The 18,186-nt window shown below is 39.0% G+C and overlaps 1 protein-coding gene across 1 annotated transcript; it reads left to right on the top strand.

Moving 5' to 3' along the window:
* Window positions 1-16,783: 16,783 nt before the first annotated feature.
* On the top strand, window positions 16,784-17,545 carry LOC149188169 (uncharacterized). The gene has a single exon (XM_089409885.1). The coding sequence runs from the start codon at window positions 16,784-16,786 to the stop codon at window positions 17,543-17,545; it is 762 nt and encodes a 253-aa protein (XP_089266011.1).
* Window positions 17,546-18,186: the final 641 nt, after the last annotated feature.

Here is an 18,186-nt window from a genome sequence, read left to right as displayed (position 1 = left end):
GTTGGAAATTTGAACTCCTAGGGAGTATTTCGACTTTAGAGCATATATGAGGCTTTTTGTAATCATTTTCTAGAGGTTGGAAATTTGAGGAGAGAACCATTGTAGCCCATATTTAACATTTTTTGAAATCAAAGGACATAATTTGCAGTTATTATTTAGGAATTCCTGTGAAGTAAGTTTATGATGTTGTTTTTACTTTGTTATTACTTTGGATGAATGATATTTAGCTTCATTTTCCATTCATCATCTCTTAAGTAGTTTTCCTTGCAGTTTATAAACATAATTCTTTTCACTAAGCTATGTTTCGATGGAAAATTATTATATGTTATTTTCAGTCTTGCTTAATGAATTCATGTTCCATACTCATTAAGACCTTCATGCTTCTTCTCAACACCATACTATACTGAAAAAACCTAAAATCCATCACAAAAGTGTTTCTACCTTTCTCCTTCATATCTTTGTTGTTGTAATCCTTTGACCCTCTGACCTAGTTACTTGGTTTTTCTCCCTTATCTAACATCAAAAACCCTAAATTTTCCAAAACCTACCTGAGCCTAGCTATCTAGCCTAAAATCCTTTACATCTCAGTCATATGCTGGCTGTGATTCCATAGATAGAGCCCTCTCTAGCTTTATAGGGCTAGCTATCAAGCAAAAGTGGTATGTGGTTACCTCCGTCGATCTCGTTGCAGCTTGGGACATTGTGGAGGATAACATTTTGGCGTTTTTATTGGGGAAACGAGAGATCATATCTTCCCTAGGAAAGAATGACAAATATCATATATGATTGTTGATGGTGAGAAGTGATCAGACACATATGAAGGCTAAACCATTCACCTTGTGACTCCCACTTGATCTGAAGACTCCACTGGTAGTAGGATCCAGAAATCAAAATGAGTTCTCAATCCAAAAGGTATGCTCCTATGCATTGAGATCATGTTCTAGGCTTTCTAAATCGCATGTCTCAGGTAGATTAGAAAACATACTTGCCAAAATTTAGAGATGGAAAAGGTGATGATGCTACACTTCATTTAATAAGATTTCATATGTATGTGTGTAAGATGAGGATTAATTTTCATGAAGATCATTTAATGAAAATGTTCATGGTCACATTAGAGAAAGAGCATGGTTTTGGTATGAAAGCTTTCCCCCTGCTTGTATGTATTCTCTCAATCATTTTCACTTAGTATTTTTTGAGAAGTATAGAGAAGCCTATCCTTATTTGCTTTTGATTGAGGATTGTTGTGATAATTTTGAAAATTTTATTCAAGAGTTGGGAAGTTCTTATGGCGACGAGTAGTTTATGGATGATGAACTCTTGGATGCTTTGATTGAAAACCATTTTCACCACCATGTTAAGATCATGGATTCTACCTTGGATGACAGCGAAATTGAGTATAATTCTCCAATAGATGATAGTGATATTCTATCATCCAAAATAGGTGATAATTTTTAGCATTCATGCCTTTCTTTTAGTGCATAGGATACATATGATGATGGCCATTTCAGAAATCCTCCACTCCTTGATGAAGATTCTAATTCTGAGTTGATTTGAATTAAGATTCATGAGAATCATCATTCATCCATTGAGTTCGAAATTAATGAGAAACAAGTTTGTTTCCTAGAACTTAATGATGAATGTGTTCAACAGATTTTAAATCAGCAAGGAAAAGAAGAAATAGATAGTCAAATGCTTTATGTTTATTCTAAGGAACTAATGGATAAAACATAGATTTTAGATGCTTTTAATCAATATTATTCTCAAGGTCACGAGAGTGCAGCAAAAGATGATGGAATTAAAAGGGTATGTGATATATAATTACATCTTGTTGTGCCAATTGTGGAAGAATATTTTGAAAGTAATATTTTCCAAATAATTGATGAATTTGTTGCTCTAGAAGCTTTCAATCCAGATTTACACAAAGAGACATTCATACATGTAGCTTCAGATTTTGAGGATGTTAGATTCCAAATTGACCATCATGAGTTACAGGAAAGCAGTGAAAAAGAACAGGTTGTTTTAGAGCCACTTGCAGATGATGATTTTCCTCCAGGATTAGAAAATGAAGAGTCCATTGAAGAAGAGAAGTTTGTCCCGGATCCTATGGATGTGTAAATTTTTTCTATTGATACTATGGCTACCTCAAACATATAGTTTCAAGAAAACATTTCCCTTTCTCTTGATGTGAATGAAAAACTTGATGAACATATTTTCTTCTTTCATCGTGACAAAAATTTTGCGTTTGAAACCGAGGGGTGTTCTTGTATTTCTGCTAACTTTCAAGACATGGTAATGTTCTAGATTATTGAAGACCCTATTGAAAATTTGTTGCAGCCATCTAGGGACATGAATTTTATTGTATTTATGGATCATGTACACATGTTCAGTGCACACTTGGAGTGGCTTTTTTTTTCCTGCCTGCTCAAGGGAAGTGTGAGCAAGATTCAAGTAAGTAGCCATTTGCTGGATTGGTTACATTGGAGGGATCATTACACATGATTGTTTATATATATCTTTAGTAGGTGGGCGGTTGAGATCCCGATGGTCTACTGCCATAAGTAAGTTCAGTCAGTTTGTTTTGTTTATTGTTTGTCAAATTCAGTTAGTCAATCAGTTTTCAATTTGAGTTTAGTCTTTTCATTTTGACTCCATGCCCAATGAACAAGGCTACTTGGTCTACATTGTTCTTGACACCTCCAAGGAGCTTCCATCCCCAACTGGAGCCAATGTTAGTGTCAGTTAGTTCTTCTTGTCACCAGTGATCGAATATGCTTTTACCAAGTTTTGTTAGGTGTCTCAAAGTCAAATTTTATCATGTCACTAGGTTTCCAAAATAAAATTTGGTCACCGGTTTGTGTGTCTAGGCTTATTTCAACTCTCTCAAGAATTTCACATGCTGTCACTTTCATCACTCAGCTAAGTGTATCATCATTAAGAGACTATCATCATCATGTCAGTCATCACCATCATGATTTCATTTAGTTGAGTGTCTCCATTAGGTCAATAGGATTTCAAGATCACTAAAACTCTCATTTCATGCATAAGATTTGGCAAAGGAGGAGTAGTAATAAGAAAGTCTCTTCAATAAATTTTGATATCAAATGTAGTTTTATGTTTGTACATGTAATAAGTACTTCAAAGTTCCAAATGTTGCAGTTCAGAGTTCCAAAAAGACCCAATGTCACAAGAAAGCTAATAAAGTTAGCAAGTTTCAAATTTCAAAGGTCATAAAGTGTCAAGGTTCAAAATTCAAGTTTAAAAGGGTAAGATGAGTTGTTTTTAACTCATTTGTGCTCTTAAAATTTCAAACATCTCTCAGTCATCATCGCGCAGGAGAAAAAATTGTGAAAATCGACGGTTTTGTTACATTTTGGGAAAAGTGTGACCCTTCTGGGAGCATTGCAACCCTTCTGAGGAGAAGTGCAACTCTTCTGGGAGAACTGCAACCCTTTTGGGAGAAGTGCGACCTTTCTAGTTCTAGCACGACCCTTATGGAGACACCTTGGGAGAATGCGTTTTTGGAGGCTTTCCCATGGGTTATTTTCAAAAATTCAAAATGTTCTAGAAACTAGACAGACAAGTCTAGCTTACCATTCTTTCATATTTCAACTGTGACTTCAGGAAGTCACCTAAAAATGGCCTCCAACTTGGCATGACCATTCTGGTTCTGATGCGACCCTTCTAGAGACACCTTGGGAGAATGCATTTTTGGAGGCCTTCCCATGGGTCAGTTTCAAAAATTCAAGATGTCCTAGAAACTAGATAGACAAGGCTAGTTTAGAGTTCTTTCAGATTTCATGTTTGACTTCAGAAAGGCAACTAAAAATTTCTTCAAACTTGGTGCTATGCTTCTATAATTTTCTGATATTTAAATTAAATTTTTCACTGTGTAAATTTTGCAGAGTTCTAGTTTGACTTTTGTAAAAGTCAAAAGGTGTGGAAAAATGTAAATGTAAATGGGTTACTATATGGGTAAATAGGTTTCTTATCCTCCACTTAATGCTTTGGATAAATATCTTGTGATAGTTAGATAAAAGAGTAAACGATTGAGTAACCTACCTAGTATGTAGTAGTGACCAGATAGGTGCATGTATTTGAATTTATTTGCTGGAAATTCGACCTCCTACGGAGGATTTCAACTTAAGAGCCTATATGAGGAATTTTGTAATCATTTTCCAGAGGTTGGACATTTGAGGAGAGAACCATTGTAGCCTGTATTTTACCTTTTCGAAAATCAAAGGACATAGTTTGCAGATGTTGTTTAGGAATTGTTGTGAAGTAAGTTTATGATGTTGTTTTTCCTTAGTTATTGCTTTATATGAATAATATTTAGCTTCATTTTCCATTCATCGTCTCTTCAATATTTTTCCTTGTAGTTTATAAATAGAAATCTTTTCACTAAGCTTTGTTTTGATGGAAAATTATTATATGTTATTTTCACTCTTTCTTAATGAATTCATGTTCCATGCTCATTAAGACCTTCATGATTCTTCTCAACACTATACTACATCGAAAAAACCAAAAATACATCAAAAGAGTGATGCTACCTTGCTCCTTCATATCTTTGTTGTTGTAATCATTTGACCTTCTGACCTAGCTACTTGGTTTTTCTCCCTTATCTAGCATCAAAAACCCTAAATTTTCCAAAACCTACCTGCGCCTATCTATCTAGCCTAAAATCCTTTACATCTCAGTCATATGCTGGCCATGATTCTATAGATAGATCCCTCTCCAGCTTGACAGTGCTAACTATCAAGCAAAAGTGCCTGTGGTTACTGTTGTGGGGAAAAATGCCTATGCAGGACGATCCTATCCACCTAAGGTGTGACAGTGCCTTAGCAACAAACAGAGATAGCTATTCTAGTATTCTTCCTTTATGAATTGAGAATGAAGAGAGATAGATGGACTCACCGGTGTCTTCCATTTGTCCCTCGATCCGGTTTCTCCTCTCTTTGAGAGTTCCCAGCTACTTGCCTTCTCGCTCGCCCAGCTACAAAAGGTTTCTGCAAGATCACAAGAAGAGAACACTACAAAGACATGGATTCATATTCATAAATAGTTATGGATTAGAAATAAACTAAACATACTAATGCAATCATACATCAAGAATACATCAGCATATAGGAGAAAACAAGATAGCTTTATTGATGAATAACAAGGTTCAGGAAGAGATACAACCCAAAGGGCTCCAATCTAGCACCTCCTTCCCAGCAAATGAAATTCCTATCTTCACCCCCTTCAAAGCATTAAGCACCCAATGATTCAAATCTCAAACTAGCAGCAATTCTTTGCAATCACAACATTCCAGCCTCCAGATCTCATGGAGGAGAGATCCATATATAGATATTTGGAGAGAGGATGAGTCAGCTTGAGATCTGACTAGTGTCCTCTCCCTCTGTCAGTTCTTGATTCCACTTGGAGGTTCTTGCTTCCACTTGGAGGAAAAGAGCCTCTTACTCATCCATAGTCAAATTCACTGAGGCAAGTGTAATTGAGGAAGATTCTGGAAGCTTCCAGTGCTTGGACACCTTGCTAGATGACATTGCCATTTGGCATCTCTCACTCAACGCACCTGGGTAGTGCTTCTACCTGCGTTGTAGTGCAGGTAGCCAGTGTACTGCTTGACATTTCAGCGCAGACAGCTAGTAGAGCTCTTGACATGATCCTGAATTGACTTGTTTTTGAGCAGTTTCTGGTGGAGAACTTCTGTGAATTGCTGTGGTTTGTTAGCCTTGTTCCTCTAGGGGTAGGAACAACATGTTTAGGGACTTTGGATCCCTTAGATTATGGACATTTCATGCTCAATGTTGTAAGGCACAAAAATGTCTATAACAGTTGCCCCCTAAAGTATGAGGCCGTTTATCGGTTGAAATGCTTTATCAGGGGGATCCGAAGTTCATTCATTGCTGGGAGGAGACCTGTAATACAATACAATACAATACAATACAATACAGTACATTATTTTTCATACTGCTTTCATGATCTAGCTGAGGCGGGCATTCCCATGCTCAACTTTATAAATTCATTTTTCTGTACATAGAACAGACAATCGTCTGATGGTAGACTGATGATTTTGATGAAATCATCATCCTTTTTTGTAGGATGATGATCTTCTGCAATGCTGTACATGTCAATGTCTTTATTTCCTGAATATATATCGCAGCCTAGATGGATGAAACTAGATCCGGGGTCTTCAATCTCGTCTGATCTTCACTCGATGTACAAGTCGATCCATGTGAGAATTTTCTGAAGTCGAACATGGAAAGACATCGCTTGATTACCAGTCAATGATGTAAACTGTTAACAAGCGCGAGAGGAATCATCGATAAGGATGATGACCCTCAAGGTACTACAGTACAATTCACGTGGTGTGAATAAAGGACTTGGCGTCGAACACCACGCAAAATCTTTCGGTCGAAGGTCATTGATGTATACCTGTCGCCGGAAGTGAGAAACTTGCCATTGAGGCATGCAAGCTTCAAAGTACTGAAGGGTTTGTTCCTAGATCAACTTCTTGGATAATGAGCTGATGTTGACAAGAAGCGATCTGTCAAAGGAGGGCCTTAATGAATCCCACATCAGTGACACGAAACGGAGCTAATGATTTTGATGGAGGTGAAAACGATATGTGACATATGATTCAGGGTGGCGGTCATGAAAGGACGAAGGATAATGTATGGCAGTGGATGGGACACAGGTTGACTTTTCTGAACAACTTCTCTTGAACATATGGCGACACTGATGCGATGGATTGGTAGCATTACCCCAAATATGGATGGTATGGTGAGACCATGGTGATGTGACCAGTGAATGAAACAACCCAACCCGATTGTGGTACGGAGGAAAAGTGTCATGTTCAAGAGTGACTTGCTACCATCAAAGTTTTCTTGTTTCTCCCAATTTTTCCCCAGTCATTGCTGACCAGTACCTCTTTATTTTTGTCAATCTTGAGGAGGATAACATATGCTTGTTCTATAACCTGCCCTTCGGGCAAGCCCATCGCTATGTTTTAACGAGCCTAATGATAGGGAAACTCGTTCTCGTCTAAAGACAAGTTTGTCGCTATTTAATGCTTTTAACGAGTCTAACGACAAAGACAACTCGGTCCTTTTCAATTTTAGAGAGTCCGAAAAGGTACATAAAGTTAACTCCAAAAGTCCTTTTTCATCATCTAATCCCTTAAGTCCGAAAAAGTATCAAACAATACAGAAGGGATGAATTTTCGATAGTTTTAACGAGCCGAACTAAACAAGCGCTCGATCTTTTTGTGCAATAATCCCTCAGGTCCAAAAGATTAAAATCTAAAAGAAGGATAGCTCTTCCGGTCGTTTAACGAGCTGGGAGGCCAAAACTCGGCAATCTTTTCATATTTTACGAGTCAGTTGAAAAGAGCTTAAAGAAGACTCATCTTTTGAGGAACGAGTGATAAACAGGGTAGCAGCAAATTCCAGGTATGTCTTGGAATGTTCCAATCACGGCAGTGTCACAAGGATAACTTAGTGAAATCACTCTTCGCAGCTGTTCCTCAAAATGGGTAAACAATCAAATGGAGGTGAATGATCGGCCAATAGAAAAGTGGAGGTGACGGTGCAAACATGACCAAGGCTTTAATGGCTGATAAATTTACATTCGCAGTGGTTATTTACCGGGTAGTTCATTTTTTAACGAGCTTAAACACGGGTTGAAACATTTGCTTGATCTTATGTTTATTTTTTAACGAGCATGAACTACGCGTTAAAATTGCTCAGATCTTGTGTTTATTTTTTAACGAGCATGAACTATGTGCTAAAACGGCTCGATGATAAGTTTGCATGCCCCCAGCATAACAACGCAAATCGAGGTGCATGCCCCCCAAGCTTCATTGCATTCAACTTGGTGGTTGGAATGAAGGTTTACCTTTGAGATTTGGAAAGGGGATTTGTTTCATTTTTTAATGAGGTTGACACAAGATAAGAACCATCCTCGACTTCTTGTTTCATTTTTTAACGAGGTTGACACGAGATAAGAACCGTCCTCAGAGTCCATTGTATTTATAGTATTTCTATTAGGGCGATGATCCACGCTGACAAAATGTTTAGGAATCTTCCGAATCCATTAGATATAGAAGATTTCATATTGTAGGTTTCCACTGTGGCCACTTCCGCCAGATTACTTGCAGGCGATAGGGCAAAAGTACCCATTAAGGCAGGGTCTTTTAGGAGACCTACTCCAATATTTTGAAGCGAATGATTGCTTCCATGGATCATTGGAATGCTTCCCGTAACTTGTGAACTGTCGGGGAGGAAAGTTTGTTGGTCGACGACTGTAATTCCTCCTTGAAAGGGAAATGCAATCTTCCTGAATTAGGTCGACACAACTGCAGCCATGGCATATATCCAGGGCCTTCCCAGTAGGATGTTGTAATCGAGGTTTCCATCAATCACTTCAACATCAATTCCTACTGTTTTGCGCCCTAGTTCAACTTGCAAGTTACTTAAAATCCCGTATGGAGTGTATGATCATCCATCGAATGCTTTTAACGTCGTTGACGATCTTGACAAGGGTGGTGAGCCTAAATTCTTCCAACAACTCATCGACATAATACACGTAGATGCCCCCTCATCAATAATTGTTCGATGAATAGTTTTGTTGAGGGCTTTCACTTGAATAAGGAAAGCTAGTTGAGCTGGTAACTGAGGGTCATATCCTTTATGATCAAAGGCCACAAGATTGGAATCCCTTGGGCCAACCCCACCTACTGCTGAATAATAAAGCCTGCTCTTGGGAGAGGCAATTTTGCGGTACCTCAAGTGTCGACATAGTGGACGGCGATTGGGCCAGGTCCTCTACTATATTATAATTCTGTGCTACTTTGGCACGAGGATTAAATGTCGATTTGTGTACTCCTCCGTTTGGCGACTTTATTATTGGTTCAGGAATGATGGGTGGCACAAATTCGGTCAAAGTTGTCGTCGAACTACTAGGTTGTTCATTAGCCTTGTTATTCGACAGCTGTGGATTCCCGTAATCTTTATTCCTTGTCAAAGAATCATTTTGCTGCTTTGAGACAGACAACATAAGCACTTGGGATCGAGAAGTATTTTGATTAGCAACCAGTTTGGTTCCTGGGTTTGGAAACGGATCAGTCAATACTGCTGAGGTTTTTGAACTCTTAAAGAGTTTCTTAACTTCAGCTATATGTGGACAATCTCTCGTCCAATGATCCTCATCGCATATATGACACCCCGCAGGGGGTTTCCTTTTTCTCCCTTTCTTTTTCTTCTTACCCCCTGGTTGCTTCAGTTGTTTGCCCTTGTCGGTCGACGCGGCATTTACTTCCGAGGCAAGAAGTTCCGCATTTGCATTTTGACTGGAAATCTTATGGGCCCTTTTAGATGTAGCCTTTGTCGATTTCGTGTCTGTCGTGCCAATCACGCCATCGATGGCATGAGAGTCATTGTTTGATTTAGGAGGAGGAGGAATTGAGAATTCTGGTCTAGGGGCGTCAGGTATTTTGTCGTAGAGCGTGCCAGACTGAGTATAGACCAAGTCCAGATATTGCGCACGAGCGATGACTTGCTCTTCTGTTACGACTCCCCCCTTTGCCACATCTTCCGTGATTGTAGGAAGTAAGGATTTGATAAACCATTCAGCTAATAGCTGATCGAGAACGTATGTTTTTACCATCCTACGACGACGTCGCCACTCATGTATATGATCAGATATGTGAGTGGCCGTTGTCTGTTTGAAGTTGGTTAGGAGTTCCGTTCCCATTTCATACCTTATCGGTAATTGAAAATGGGTTAAGAAATTCGTGGCTAAGGTACTGAAGTTGTTGAACGAAGCTCTAGGCAATTCAATATACCATTTTGCCGCTGGACCAGTTAACGTCCTCTGAAAAAGGCGAAGCCTAATCGAATCATCGTTTAGGGTGTTTGATGAACACCACAGATGAAATGTCATCACGTGATTCGACGGATCTTCACCCGGATTTCCATTAAATTTATGAATATCTGACAGAAGTTTATGCAGAATCGCTGGCCACCAAGGGGCATAAGCAATTGGATCATTCGTCAGCCGGTTTAGATCCGGTAATTCTAGAGTTGCTACAAAGGGCAACTGTTGATTCAGGTTAGGCGAAGCATACCCAGGATAAGATGGAATCGCCTGAGCAGTGGGTCTTTGCATACCAGCATAATGTATTTGATGCTGGAAACTTTGACAAGGTTGATGGGCATAACCATTATAATATGGTCGTTGATTACCGCTTTGTAAAAGCGATTGCCCATTACTTACAAAGACTTGTTGCTCAGGTCCTTGATATGATTGCTGGAAGGGGGGTTGTTGAGTTTGAACCAGCTCTGGTTGTTGAACCATTTGCTGTTGACCAATACTGGATGATTGACCAAGATGAGGAGTCACAGTACTTGTTTGATCCTGAATCGCTCCAGATAAGGAGGCACTAACTTGAGGTTGTGATTGAGTCGTTGAGACAAGGAGCTGTTGTATTGCAACCTGAGGCTGTTGGGGTTGACATACAATAGGTAGCGCTTGTACTTGCGACGCAGTAACCATAGCAGGTATAGTGTGAATATTCGACACAGGGTGGACTGGTTGCATTGAATATACAACCCTTGGTTGCTGAGGCAGTATTGGTACCCAACCGCTGGATGTAATTCCAGTTTGACCTGAACTTTGTTGTAAACTCCCATATGGTTGTTCTCCGGGAGGGAACAATGAAAAGGCATACTGCCCTCCATATGGTGGCAATCCGGTACTTAAAGGGCAGTTTTTCCTTTGAAGACACATTGGATCAATTTGTTGAGTTCCAACATAAGAAATACCAGATGATAATCCGGATGAGGAAATAGGAACTAACCATGTCGTCGAAACAGTCTCTGATTGGACTCCAGCTTGTTGTTGACAATTTGCCGGGACAGATGGTATAACAACGAAGATCGTTGGAGTAGAAGCAGGAGGCTCTGCTGCTGCTGCGTTGGATGACACAGTCCTGGATGTCGACGGTTGTTCAGACATATTTAGTCTATCCAAAAGATTTTCTAGCGATTCTACAAGAACTTGCGATGAAAAGAGACTAACTTCGAAGATCAACGAGGGAATGGTGATGATTATTCCGTTTAAAATAAATTTTAACGACGCTTAGACACAACTTGCTTTTTCAATTTTAAAGAGTCGAGAAAAAGCTAAAGATGACTCTAGTCTCCTTCGATGTTTTAACGAGCCCGAAGTGACAAATGCTCGGATGGACTTTTTCTGTTATAGAGTCTGAAAAGGCCAAAAGGAACTGCTCTTGAGTTCTAGGTAGAGGGTGTGCCAAACTTTTCGCAAAACCACAGAATACTTTTTAAGGTACGGGCGGTCAATCTTCCCAAATGCTGTGTTCAGTGCATTGCGATCAGTAGGGCGGCCGACACGGCTTCCTATGGATAAAGGATTTATTCCTATAGGGGTCTCTCAATATATACGCGACGGTACGTGGGAGCACAATCCGTACTGATACTTATCGCTTCACCATGGAGGAATCACCCAACCACTCAACGGTAAGATACCAGGTTTTACGACGCCGGAACACGTCTCTAGCCTAGACCTCTATGTTGTGCGTTATGTTACAAAGCGTTGTTAAGTTCATTCAATTTATTTTAGGTTGATCTTTTTTAGAAGTTTGCCTTTTTGGATCACCACGAGATGTATGGTACAACTCCTAAATGCAGTCTAAAGATGATAAGCAAGCTTTATATATCTTTTCAACAGATGAAAATCCTAGCTACAAAGGGAAAAGAAAGACACCATCTTTTCTCAAAGAGCAATCAGCACACTCTAATGCACTTTTCCTAAATCAGACATGCAAACTATCAAGATGCAAATGCACAATGCAGGTGTTTGTTTTCCGCTTTCTTAGTATTGATGCCTACAAAGAAAGCTTTTTGTACAACTTTGAATTTGGTTTTAAATGACAAATACAAACAAGATTACTTTTTCGAAATCAGAGAGGGTAGAAGAGATTACAACACTTAACGATTTCCGAAATGAATACTTGTTTTGACACTTAAAGGAGACAAACTCAAACCACAAGCAAAAGTAAATGTATAATCAATCTGCAAACAACCAATGAACTCTCTCCTAAGATCACAATAAACAGATCTGAATCAAGGGCTACAGGATGACTATTTCACTCTTGCTAAGGAAAACACATAAAAACACTCACAGTCTTTTTGCACAAAAGGAGGCGGAATGTAAGCAGAGAAAAGGAGTTATCAGACTAGTACCTATGCTGATTACAGGCTGCAAAAATCAGAGATCAAAACAAGGCAAAAACAGAGCAGAGAACCCCAGCTGCACAAGGCCTAGCTAGATCAACGCACCCTCAACATAGGGGTTTTGACATTCAGTGTAGGTATCCCTCTCGGGAACTGCATTGAAATGCAGAATCCCTTCACAGGGTCTGCGTTGAAGGAGAAACTCTCGTTTCTCACTGGGTTCTGGGTCACAGATTGCTATTTAATCTACTGTTTCAGGCCAAATAAAAGCAACAAGCAAGGTGCAATCAAAGGGATGCTTTGAGGAGTACTAAGATCTATCACAAAGGATCTTCAAATCATTTGTGAGTCCATTGTTCAGATCATAGACAAATCTAGTGGTTGGATCTAAGCAGCAACTGTCTACTTTGCACCTGAGATAAGCAGATGTAGTTCGATTGTTGCTGTTGAGTCTACGAAACAAAGAATGATAGAAACACAAATAAAATGACTAAACAGATCTCCCCAGTGGAGTTGCCAATTTTTTGTGGGGAAAAATGCCTATGCAGGACGATCCTATCCACCTAAGGTGTGACAGTGCCTTAGCAACAAACAGAGATAGCTATTCTAGTATTCTTCCTTTATGAATTGAGAATGAAGAGTGATAGATGGACTCACCGGTGTCTTCCGTTTGTCCCTCGATCCATTTTCTCTTCTCTTTGAGAGTTCCCAGCTACTTGCCTTCTCGCTCGCCCAGCTACAAAAGGTTTCTGCAAGATCACAAGAAGAGAACACTACAAAGACATGGATTCATATTCATAAATAGTTATGGATTAGAAATAAACTAAACATACTAATGCAATCATACATCAAGAATACATCAGCATATAGGAGAAAACAAGATAGCTTTATTGATGAATAACAAGGTTCAGGAAGAGATACAACCCAAAGGGCTCCAATCCAGCACCTCCTTCCCAGCAAATGAAATTCCTATCTTCACCCCCTTCAAAGCATTAAGCGCCCAATGATTCAAATCTCAAACTAGCAGCAATTCTTTGCAATCACAACATTCCAGCCTCCAGATCTCATGGAGGAGAGATCCATATATAGATATTTGGAGAGAGGATGAGTCAGCTTGAGATCTGACTAGTGTCCTCTCCCTCTGTCAGTTCTTGATTCCACTTGGATGTTCTTGATTCCACTTGGAGGCAAAGAGCCTCTTACTCATCCATAGTCGAATTCACTGAGGCAAGTGTCATTGAGGAAGATTCTGGAAGCTTCCAGTGCTTGGACACCTTGCTAGATGACATTGCCATTTGGCATCTCTCGCTCAACGCACCTGGGTAGTGCTTCTACCTGCGTTGCAGTGCAGGTAGCCAGTGTACTGCTTTACATTTCAGCGCAAACAGCTAGTAGAGCTCTTGACATGATCCTGAATTGACTTGTTTTTGAGCAGTTTCTGGTGGAGAACTTCTGTGAATTGCTGTGGTTTGTTAGCCTTGTTCCTCTAGGGGTAGGAACAACATGTTTAGGGACTTTGGATCCCTTAGATTATGGAAATTTCATGCTCAATGCTGTAAGGCACAAAAATGTCTATAACAGTTACCTCAGTCGATCTCCTCGTAGCTTGGGGCATTGTGGAGCATAACATTTTGTCGTCGTTGTCAGGGAAATGAGAGATCATATATTCCCTAGGAAATAATGACAAAGATCAGATTTGATTATTGATGGTGAGAAATGATCAGAAACATATGAAGGTTGAACCATTCACCTGGAAACTCCAACTTGATCTGAAGACTCCACTGGTAGCAAGATCCAGAAATCAAAATGAGTTCTCAATCCAGAATTTATGCTTCTATGCATCGAGATCATGTTCCAGGATTTCCAAATCATATGCCTCAGCTAGATTGGTGAATATACTTGCCAAAGTTTAGAGATGGAAAAGGTGATGATGCTACACTTCATTTAATAAGATTTCTTATGCATGTGCGTAAGATGAGGATTAATTTTCATGAAGATTGTTTAGTGAAGATGTTCATGGTCACACTAGAAGAAAGAGCATGGTTTTGTTTTGAAAGTTGCCTCCTGCTTGTATCTATTCTCCCAAGGGTTTTCAATCAGTATTTTTTTAGAAGTATAGAGAAGCCTATCCTTCTTTTCTTTTGATTGAGGATTATTGTGATAATTTTGAAAATTCTATTCCAGAGCTAGAAAGTGCTTATGGAGATGAAGAGTTAATGGATGATGAACTCTTGGATGCTTTGAATGAAAACCCTTTTCACCACCATGTTAATATCATGGATTCTATCCTGGATGACAGCGAAATTGAGCATAATTCTCCAATAGATGACAGTGATCTTCTATCATCTAAAATAGATGATAATTTGGAGCATTCATGCCTCTCTTTTAGTGCACAAGATACATATGATAATGGCCATTTCAACTACCCTCCACTCCTTGATGAAGATTGTAATTCTGAGTTGGTTTGCACTAAGATTCCTAAGAGTCTTTATTCATCCATTGAGTTCGAAATTATTGAGCAACTGGTTTGTTTTGTAAAACTTAATGATCAACCTATTCAACAGATTTTAAATCAGCAAGGAAAAGAAGAAATAGATAGTCAAATGCTTTATGTTTCTTCTCAGGAACTAATGGACAAAAGGTAGAGTTTAGATCCTTTTAATCAATCTTATTCTCAAGAGCATGAGAATGCAGCCCAAGACGATGGAATTAAAAGGGTATGTGATATAGAATTACATCTTGTTGTGCCAATTGTGGAAGAATATTTTGAAAGTAATCTTTTCCAAATAATTGAGGAATTTGTTGCTCTAGAAACTTTCAATCCAGATTTACATGAAGAGACATCCATACATGTAGCTTAATATTTTGAGGATGTTAGAATTCAAATTGACCATCACGAGTTATAGGAAACTAGTGAAAAAGAACAGGTTGTTTTAGAGCCTCTTGCAGATGATGATTTTCCTCGAGGATTGGAAAATGAAGAGTCTGTTGAAGAAGAGAAGTTTGTCCTGGATCCTATGGATGTGTACATTTTTTATATTGATACTATAGATACCTCAAACATATATTTTCAAGAAAAAATTTCCCTTTCTCTTGATGTGAATGAAAAGCTTGATGAACATATTTTCTTCTTTCATCCTGACAAAAAAATTGCATTGGAAAATGACGGGTGTTCATGTATTTCTGCTAACTTTCAAGGCATGGTAATGTTCCATATTATTGAAGACTCTATTGCAAATTTGTTGCAGCCATCTAGGGAGATGAATTTTATTATATTTATGGATCATGTACACATGTTCAGTGCACACTTGGAGTGGCCTTTCTTTTATTTTTTTCTGCGTGCTCAAGGAAAGTGGGAGCAGGATTCAAGTAACTAGCCATTTGTTGGATTGGTTACATTGGAGGTATCATTACTGATGAGCCCCAAAAATGGACAATTATTTGGGCTCATTCAACCTCCTAATTTGACTTAATCCACCATTCTCATTAGTTTATTGCATGTTTTTGATTATATTTATGTTAATAGAGTGAATTTGGTTAGTCATTATGCCAAAAAGTCTAATCGGTGCTTTGTGTAGCCTTTTTGGTCAATTTGGAGACAAATGGCGAAAACAAGTTCTGGTTCTGTGACATTGCAGCAGCAGCAGCTTGAAGGTTCAGATTTGAACGTGGAAACAAATGCATGCAGCTTAGATCTGGTCAGAGGACACCTGCATAAGGAAAAGCAATCAAAAATCATCAGCCAAGCCCTCATGCAACCAAAGGATCCAAGCATGCAGCAGCAGAACATGAGCATGCAGCAGCAAAAAGCTTCACAAGCAGCCGTTTGACTTCAGGTACGTGACTAAACCTTGTTCATCTATTGCATGAATCTAGTCTAAGCATTGCATGAACGAATGGAATGGTGAAATTAAGCCATGAATGTAGCAAGACACCCAGTTCTCTAGCACTCACGAGAAAGTCACGCAACATGCATGGGTCAGTCATGCACGTGAAATTTAAAAAACACGGATAGTGTGGGTAGTCTAAACTCCAGTGCAACTGATGGATGAGATTACAGGCAGAGAACACACAGTTAACCACTGCAGTTCATGATAGCACAACAGTTGCATGGGACAGCACACGTCTTTGCCACCTCACTCCAAAACAATCATGCAGAAATTAATGAGCGCTCAGCTGAAATTCATAAACTGTTAGTCAACTTGCACTTGCATCATGTTAAACTGAAGTATACATCCTCTGCTTCCACAATCAGCTTAACCTATCATCCTTCGCTGATTTTTTTTGGCCTGTTCAAAATTCTTCCGCATACCAAGATCGTGCAGAGGCGCAGAGACATCCTATGGCATCCGGCTAGCATTCTACAGGAAGACGTTTTACAGGAAGATACAGCAAAGTCTTCAAGAGCAGAGAAGCCTGAGTTTTTCTTCATCAAGTTTGGAGCTTGAAGAAAGGTGAAAATAGCTGAGGTGGATCATGCTATTGATTTTATTGTTCGTTCACTTGCACGTGATATTGTAGAGGGTATGAAAGCTGTGGAATTGCTTTTAGAGCTTTCAAAGGATATGGCTGTGTGTGAACAGATTGGCAAGGTACAAGGTTGTATTCTCCTCCTTGTAACAATGTCAAATAGTGACAATCCTAAAGCTGCTAAGGATGCAAACAAAGTTCTGGAGAATCTCCCATACAGTGAGCATAATGTAGTGCAAATGGCACAGGCGAACTATTTCAAGCCTTTGATACAGAACCTGAGAGAAGGGTCTGACACAATGAAAATTGTTATGGCAGGTAAGTTGTCAGAGATAGGTTTAACAGATCAAAACAACGCTGCATTACTCAAAGAGGGAGTTGTATTTCCACTTCTTGAAATGATTTCAAATGCTAATTTGAAGTCAAAATTAGAAGCCATTGGGGCACTTCAGAATCTTTCAAGTTTACCTGAGAATGCTTTACAAATGATCAAAGATGGGGTGGTCCGATCCATCTTGGACCTTCTATGCACACCACTGTCAATTGTATTGGCTTTGAGAGAAAAAGTTGTTAATACCTATGCAAACCTTGCTATGTCTACAACATTGCCCCATAGAAAAAATGACACAACAGATGCATTATTGGAATCTGATGAGATCATATACCAGCTATTATCTTTAATAAATTTGACACCACCTTCAATACATGGAAGCATTGTTCGAGCATTCCATGCCATTTGTTGTGTACCAGCGACTGTTGAGGCAAGGACAAATTTAAGAGAGGGAGGAGCAATTCAAGTATTGCTTCCCTTTTTGTGAAGCTACATACTCTGAAATGCGAGCTTATGCTATGGAACTGTTGTTTATCTTGTCTCAAGATGGAGATAAAAGAAAATTAGCAGAACATCTTGGAGAAAAATATATGAAATGTTTAGCAAAACTTATTTCAACATCTTCAAATGAAGAAGAGAAAGCTGCCGCAGTCGGAAAGTATTGTCATGTTAGGAATAGAAATTCGAATTAAAGTTAACTAATGGAAAAACAATGATTTTGCATGAAGTGAATCTACCATGAAACAAACTGGAAAGTTTTGGTGTTGTTCTCGTTAGATTTGTTTATTTCAATACTTTCCAAGGGGTTCACAAGGTCTTTTGCAATAGCCAGATTATTCCATGTGAAAGAATTCTTAAAAGTGTGATTGGGTATGAAGTTTTGCTCTACTCCTGGTTATACAACAGCTTGAAACAAAAATTGGGAATTCTCATTTTTGGCCTGTTTTGAAGCAATTTTAGATTGAAGGGAAATGCTGATTCATAGCAGTGATATGTGAGAAAGTCATATTTTCTCTGCCCTTGATCTATCTTATGTTCTGTTCTGCTTCTGTTATCAATTCTTAGCAGAGTTCAAATCCAAGATTAAAAATGCCATTTGATTCAGTTAAAGGCCTGGAAACACTTTTT

The sequence above is a fragment of the Pinus tabuliformis genome, chromosome 3_1, assembly GCF_031772625.1.
Source record: "Pinus tabuliformis cultivar Carrire ecotype Pingquan chromosome 3_1, CPIR1, whole genome shotgun sequence".
NCBI lineage: Eukaryota > Viridiplantae > Streptophyta > Pinopsida > Pinales > Pinaceae > Pinus > Pinus tabuliformis.
Note: the sequence above shows the minus strand (reverse complement) of the source record. Positions and strands in the feature narration are given on the sequence as shown.

Coding starts and splice junctions, on each gene's coding strand:
- LOC149188169 (XM_089409885.1), top strand. CDS start 16,784: ATGAAAGCTGTGGAATTGCTTTTAGAGCTTTCAAAGGATATGGCTGTG.